Genomic DNA, 7,440 nt, shown 5'->3' on the forward strand with positions numbered 1-7,440 from the left:
AAAAAAAAAAAATTTCTGTTTGTTAATACCTGTGTCCCTCATTGTGTCCTGTGGAATTAAATACCTGTTACCCAAACTACAACACAAAAATAGACAGTGATTTGTTGTTGTTGTTGTTGTTGTTGCTTTTTGGACAAGGTCTCTCAACCCAAGCTGGTCTGGAAAGCACTGTGTCCAAGGATGGCTTTGAACTGGTGTCCAGTATCCACATCCCCAGTGCTAGAATTCCAGGTTTATGCCCGCATGGCTGCCTTCACTGAATCTTTTCTGTTTTTTTTTTTTTTGTTGTTTGTTTGTTTGTTTTGTTTTGTTTTTTGTTAATTTATAAACTTAGAAAATTGCCAGAGTGGGATTTAATGCATCTTCCATCCTACGAAAAAACCAGCTGGGTTTTCTCAACTTCTCCAGTTATTGCCGGTAAGATAACATCTTATTTTGTCTTTGGATGTTCTTTCCTGTCCTTATTTCTGTAGTTCACACATCCAGTCAGGAGAGACCTTGTGCTATAGGTGATCAGTCTTCGTAGCTGGGGGTATTGTGGGGCTTTCTGGGAATCTTGCTTGAGGTTTAATAAAGCCACAGAGACATCTATCTAAGTTTAAGAGTCGGCCTTTGGCTGCGAATGTCTCTCAGCTAGCCTCTATCTTAACCAGGCTTCTCCACCTTTGCCTGCATGTGGTCTATACTGCCTACTTCCCAGGCCCATCTCTCTCCCTTCTGTATCTGCCTGTATCTCTGCCTGCGGGCTCAGCTGGTCTTTAAGCCCCAGCTCTAAGCCACCAGCCCTTTATTATGCAAAAAGCCACACACCTTACTTGACCAATTGACCTTCCCCAGGGCAGCTTGCCTTTCTTTTTTTGAGCTTCAAAAACCTGCAGCTGGGGTGTAGAGTTGTACTTGCTTCACGTGCCTGATCCAATCCCTTGTGTGTGTGTGTGTGTGTGTGTGTGTGTGTGTGTGTGTGTGTGTAAAAATATCTTTTGTGATGTCCACTAACTAGGTCTAGTTAGTAAGATAAGATGAAGGGAGAAGACAAAGCTGGGAAATAGGCAGTGAGAACACATGCAGAGAGGCGATGGAGAAATCCGGTTTAAGGCTAGCTGAGAGACAGCGCCTCCTGCTCTCTAAGGAGGATTACTCCAGGTAAAAACAGAAATAGGATCTGTCTGACCCCAGCCCCGCCCCCCCATCCCATCCCCTTACCCTCTGCTTCCTCTACATGCACGTGAGGTAGACTAGTGCCTACCTCAGGAAAGGCCAGCCACGCGGGGGTAGCATACGGCCTCCTGCATCTCTCCTAAGAGAGCAGAAGTCTGCTTGACCTGGAGAGGAAGCTGTCCTATGGAAGAGGAGAGGGGTAGGGAGGTGAGTGGCTGCACATCTGGGCTCTTCTAATCCACTGTGTGCCCTTCGGCAACCTGATCCTCTCTCAGGCCCATTTTCTTCAGCCCAAGAGAATATCCGTACTGGTTGACTGGAGAAATCGCTGTAGTCTAGCTTGGTGATTTGAGGAAGGGCTGCCCAGTCTGTCAGCTGTCCATAGTGTTGTATACGAGCCCTGCTGTGGAGATGGGTGTGGGAAAGGCAGAATCCCAGCCATCTTGCCTTTTTTTTATGGTTGGAATGCGACCTCCTTGCTTTTGTGGCCCAGACTGGCCTTGAACTTGGGAACTCAAGTCATCTTCCCACAGAGCTGGTTCTACACAAATGATACCCCTGCGTCAGACTTGGGGGGGGGTGTGGCTGTGGGGTGCAGGCCTTCCCCATGCCCTCCCGTTTCTGTTTCCCTCTCCAGTTTATCCCATGAGCTGCGGGTGAGCTGCATGGAGAGGAAAAAGGTAGAGATTCAGAGCTCAGACCCTTCTGCTCTGGCAAGTGACCGGTTTAACTTCATCATGGTGAGTGAGATGTGTCTGTTGGTGCCCAGGTATGTCTGCCATTGCTGGCTTGATGTTAGTGTTCACTAAGCCTGGCTAACAGGAAGCTGATTACCGTGGGAAAACAAACAAACAACCAGGTGCCTTCCTTTTGGTCTGGTGGGGTTTTGTTGTTGGGTTTTTTGGTTTTGTTTTTGTTTTTTTGTTTTTGTTTTTTTAAAGATTTATTTATTTATTATATGTAAGTACACTGTAGTTGTCTTCAGACACACCAGAAGAGGACATCAGATCTCGTTACAGATGGTTGTGAGCCACCATGTAGTTGCTGGGATTTGAACTCAGGACCTTCAGAAGAGCAGCCAGTGCTCTTAACTGCTGAGCCATCTCACCAGCCCCTTGTTTTGTTTTTTGTTTTGTTGTTGTTGTTTTGTTTTTTGAGACAGGGTTTCTCTGTGTAGCCCTGGCTGTCCTGGAACTCACTCTGTAGACCAGGCTGGCCTTGAACTCAGAAATCCGCCTGCTTCTGCCTCCCAATGTGCTGGGATTAAAGGCATGCACCACCACTGCCCGGCTTTGTTGTTGTTTTTAAGGGGTGTGTGTGTGTGTGTGTGTGTGTGTGTGTGTGTGTGTGTGTATGTGTGTGTGTGTATTGCGCACCCTTTAATCTCATCCTGTGAAATAAACCTGGGTCTGGCCATGTACCACAGACGAAGCCTCTTGTCCCTGGCTGTGCATGGGCCACCAACTGAAGCATGACGGGCTCCTTTGCTCGGTGTCCCTGACTTTAGTGGCAGGGTCCTGCATTCCCCCATTACATCGTTTGTAGGAAGTGGAAAGTCTCTGAATCTACTGAGACCATCTGCTAGAGTCTCGGGTCCAGTGTACATTGTTAAGGAGCCTGAGCATGCCCTGCATGTGAAGGATCCTCCCTCTCCACGGGCCTCCTGAGTGTCCCCTTTCCTCCTGGAGGCAAAGGGGAAACCGTGGAGGCTAGGGCTAGGCTATGGAAGCAGTGATCTGCTGGCAAGATGAGAGGCTAAAGCCACAGAGTGACCCTTAGGGCCGGTGTTGAGGTCTCCTGGCCCAGGAGCCCCTGACAACAGAGCCTATCCATGAAAGAAGTACTGGGACCAGGCCCCAGTCTCTGCTACAGCAGCCCTCCTGAGGGCCCAGTGAATGGACAGTAGCTACTTTGCGGCAGTGGGTCTCCTCGAGCCCCTTCCCTGGCAGTGTGCCTGTGGTAGAGCAGCCTCCTTGTGACCCAGCATCACATGTGACTAGCTGGGTAGTACAGTCAGAGGACGGGGAAGGCAGCTTGCCACACTCGATTCCCATTATTGGTAGGTACATCCAAGCATATAACTCTTCAAAACTGTGAAGTAGGAGGCATTTCACAAGTGTGTGTGTGTGTGTGTGTGTGTGTGTGTACTTGTGCATAGGAACACAGTTACATAAAAAGATAAATATAGAGATTTTAGTTTAAAACAACAGTGTTACATTTTTGTTTAGAGGAAGCTTACTGGGGGCTTTTTAAGAAAAGGAGACTCAAGCCGGGTGTGGTGGCGCACGCCTTTAATTCCAGCACTTGGGAGGCAGAGGCAGGCGGATTTCTGAGTTCGAGGCCAGCCTGGTCTACCAAGTGAGTACCAGGACAGCCAGAGCTATACAGAGAAACCCTGTCTAGAAAAACAAAACAAAAAAAAAAAAACAAAAACAGAGGTATACAGAGAAACGCTGTCTCGAAAAAAAAAAAAAAAAAAAAAGAAAAGGAGACTCGGTACTCCAGGCTGGCCTCGAACTCGGTTCTCCTGGCGATGTTAGCTTCCTGGGTGTTGGGATTACAGGCCCTATGCTGTATATTTAAATTAGAGCTCTTCCTAGCTTTTTTTTTTTTTTTTTTCCTTTTCTTTTTTGGTTTTTCGAGACAGGGTTTCTTTCTGTAGCCCTGGCTGTCCTGGAACTCACTCCGTAGACCAGGCTGGCCTCGAACTCAGAAATCCGCCTGTCTCTGCCTCCCAAGTGCTGGGATTAAAGGTGTGCGCCACCACTGCCCGGCTTCTTCCTGGCTTTTATGGTGGTCACATGGTATAGTCCTCTGTGCCAACACTGAGACCTTCCAGACGTGTTTCTGAGGTGGTCACTTAGGTGGTCTCTGAGGTGGTTTCTGAGGTGGTCACTGACATGGTCACTAAGGACACCAGAGTTTCTGTCAGGCCCTCTTTTTGCCATTCTCATCAGTGCCTCACAATTGTTAGGGCAGACGATGTGAGATCACTTTGATGGCGGGTAGTCACAGAGCTGAGTAGGTCGGGTCCCTGCCCTATTCCCTGATGGAGAGGAACTTAGGCAGCCCACACGGCTTGGCCTAAGAGGTCACTTGCAGCCCATTTCCCTCCAGGCAGACACTACCAGTGACCGCCTCTTCACAGTGAATGACGTCAACATCGGAGGCTCCAAGTACAGCATCATCAACCTGCGGGGTCTCAAGGCCCCCACGTTCGAGGTGCACATGCATGAAAACCTGTACTTTACCAACAGGAAGGTACGGCCTGCCTCCACCCTTGTAGCCTTTTGCCTTTGGGCCTAGGCCACCGCTGTAGTTGGCTAAATTCAGAGAGGGAAAGGACTTTGTGAAGAATCCAGGAGCGGTTGTCTCACTTTTCCAAGGGACAGATAATTTGCTGGTTCCCGAGAGCCCACAGGAAGAGCAAGACCCAGAGAGTCTTAACATCAGAAGAGAAATGTAGTTTAGGGTGAGCTCAAGGCAGGGCGCTCTCATGGGCTGTCGGGATATTCTTTTCAGAAGGATCAGAACTGATCTGGAGGGATGTGGTTCCTGGAATGGGGCTACAGTGATCACAGCCTAGATGGAGTTCTTTGCTGTGACTCACAAAGTGTCAGGTGCTCCATCCGAGAATAGCTTTTAGGCAGTGACTTCCTGTTTGATAAGACATAAGCCACGAGCTAGATACAGGTAAAAATGGCTTGGGGAGCCCAGTGTAGTGGCTGTAATCTCACTCAGCATAAAGAAAGCAGGGAGGAAAAAAAAAAAAAAAAAAAAGGCTGGCTGTGCCCCTACAAGTCTGTCTTTGTTCCTTTCCTCCCTCCCAACCTCCCTCCTCCTTCCCTCCCTCCCTCCTTCCTTCTCTCCCTTCCTCCCTTCCTTCCTTCCTCCCTTCCTCCCTTCCTTCCTTCCATTTTAGGGGTGTGTATATGTATGTGCATACTTGTGCACATGTGTCTGTGTGTGTCCAAAAGAGGGAGTTAGTTCTCATGGTGCTGGGACCCAAACTCAAGTCCTCTATAAGAGCAGCAAGCGCTGAGCCATCTCTTCAGTCCCCTGCCAGCCATTTTCTAGGAAAGCATCTTACAGTTGTTCTTCTCCATGAGCAGCGGCCAACCTAGTCTTTCTCTCCCGCGCCCCCACAGGTGAACTCTGTGTGCTGGGCCTCACTCAATCACTTGGACTCCCACATACTGTATCCTTCTGCAAGCGAATGGGTTTTGTGCTCAGCCAGGTCCTGGTGCAGAGCAGCTGTGGAGTTGGCAGAGGGGTGTCTCACCGTTTGGGCAAAGGCTACACCTGGGTCCACAACAGGGAGTCTCCATAAGCAGCTGAGGTGCAGAGATGACTGTTTCTGGAGTGAAGATCATGTTCCTGGGTTCCGGACATCTGGGACTTGATGTGGAGTTGCTAGAGCTAGCATTGGGCCCTAGGAGTCTGACATGCAGGTTTAGGTTCGTGGGGCACCAGACAGTTCCAGCATCCCTATCAGGGAGTCTGCCTTGGCAAGGGAATAAAGTAGAAAGGATAAACACATCCCTAAGGTTACCCAACGTGAGGTGGAGGGGGGAAGCAGCAATTAGGGGAACACCATGAAGGGAGTTCTTTTGACACCGAGCACAAGACTAGGTCATAGGCCCTGTGGCTGTAGCACAGTCTGGTCTCTATCCACTCAGAGCCCGTGGGCTTCTCTCTAGGAGTACAGGAGCCCACTGTGAGATGGCCTGTGCTCTCTGTGTGAAGCTTGTTTCACACGTGTTCATGACACACGTTGTCCTGGGTTCAGTCTCGTCTCTGAGTTCTAAGCTTCCATGCTGTCATTGGACCTGAGACTTAGTTCCTTGTGTGCACAGGCAAGTACATGTGTGGGCCTGTTATACTGTGGCCTTACCAGACTCACTTGACCTTGAAAACCCCAGTTCTTTAGTAGAAGATGGGAAACAGATTGCAGGAGACTGGGAGCTTTTAATGGTGTCTGTGACAGTATGTTCCCAAAGAAACGGAAACTGAATGCGGAAAGTGTAAAAAGTGTTACATCTGGACAGTGTTCTCTGCCCTACTTGGTGTTTTATAACTTCCCGAAGGATACTGATGGCGTCCTTCTCCCAGAGGACGGCCCTATCTGTCCCTGACTGTCCTTAACAGATTGTTTTTCCAGGCTGTGCCTCATGGGCCTTGCAGAGACGCCAGGCTGTGCCACCTTGCTCCCCGCATCACTGTTTGTCAGTAACCACCAAGGTACAGACGGGGTCCTTTCCTTAGCTTTGAGGATGTACATCCTCTGTCTCCCTGGGGGTCACTGAGATGTGGGTACCAGAGGCTGGCTTGGCCCCCCGTTCAACCCATGGGGAGGGATGGGGCAACCCTGAGAGGGAGCTGCCCCACGATTGCTGCATCCCAGAGTTTGCAGCTTTTTGTAAGTCTTTTGAGGTCGTGTCAGCAACTAGAGCAAAAGTGCTCATAACTAGCCAGTTGAAGACATTAAAACGTTGGCTTGAGCTGCCTCCAGCACTCATTCAGAGGCATTGATTAAGCTCCCATGTGTGATAGGTATACTGGCTGGCTGGCTGGCTGGCAGCAATTCACTCCCCTCTGCATGCTGTCTTCAGACTTTCAGAGGGTTGGCATCTGCCGGATGCGGTCAACTCCAAGAGTGCAGACTCCAGGCAGAGCAGACCCAAAGTACAGCTACTGCATTCCTACATCCAAGCACATTGCTTGACCTCTGGAAGATGGAGGCAATGCCCTGTAGCAGGAAATATTAAAAAGAATGGCAAGTTCCCACCCTACACCAAGCTACTCTCTGCCCCAGGGGTCTCGCCACCTCTGCCCCTTGGCTAGTCCCTGATGGCAGTTCTCCTAGCTCCGGTTCACCTGCCTCAAAGCTGCCTGTTCCCTCTCAGCCATCTACCTGGTGTGGTCAGTGGTCCCAAACCCCACCCCAGTAACCCGATAAAATCAAAACTCAAGAAGCTTATAATTAACAGTCAAATTTATATAACAATAAATTCACAAGATACCCACCCAATAATTTCAGAGCCAATTGATAATGATAGAAGCTGCCCACCTAGATTAAACAAGTTATCCCAAGTATTCTCTCCTTTTATAATATTCATAACTACCTGTGGCTATTTAAAGCCACGCGGAAACTGGATCATCTTCCTCTCCCTCCATCTTCCTTTCTTCTTCTCCTGTGTTGCTCCCTGTCTCTACAACTCTCTTTTTTTTTTGGTTTTTCGAGACAGGGTTTCTCTGTGTAGCCCTGGCTGTCCTGGAACT

General features: G+C 49.2%; 1 protein-coding gene across 4 annotated transcripts in view; it reads left to right on the plus strand.

Annotated features, from left to right (window-relative positions):
- The window catches only part of Dcaf4 (DDB1 and CUL4 associated factor 4), a 23,337-nt gene that overhangs the window by 10,154 nt on the left and 5,743 nt on the right, over window positions 1–7,440 (plus strand). For all 4 annotated transcript variants that reach the window (XM_021202051.2, XM_029541139.1, XM_021202053.2 and 1 more), the window contains 5 exons: window positions 335–417; window positions 1,796–1,898; window positions 4,276–4,419; window positions 5,307–5,356; window positions 6,320–6,399. In XM_021202051.2, coding sequence (XP_021057710.1) covers window positions 335–417; window positions 1,796–1,898; window positions 4,276–4,419; window positions 5,307–5,356; window positions 6,320–6,399 — 460 coding nt within the window. The remainder of the gene's footprint in view (window positions 1–334; window positions 418–1,795; window positions 1,899–4,275; window positions 4,420–5,306; window positions 5,357–6,319; window positions 6,400–7,440) is intronic.

This window comes from Mus pahari, chromosome 7 (genome assembly GCF_900095145.1).
Source record: "Mus pahari chromosome 7, PAHARI_EIJ_v1.1, whole genome shotgun sequence".
Classification (NCBI taxonomy): Eukaryota; Metazoa; Chordata; class Mammalia; order Rodentia; family Muridae; genus Mus; species Mus pahari.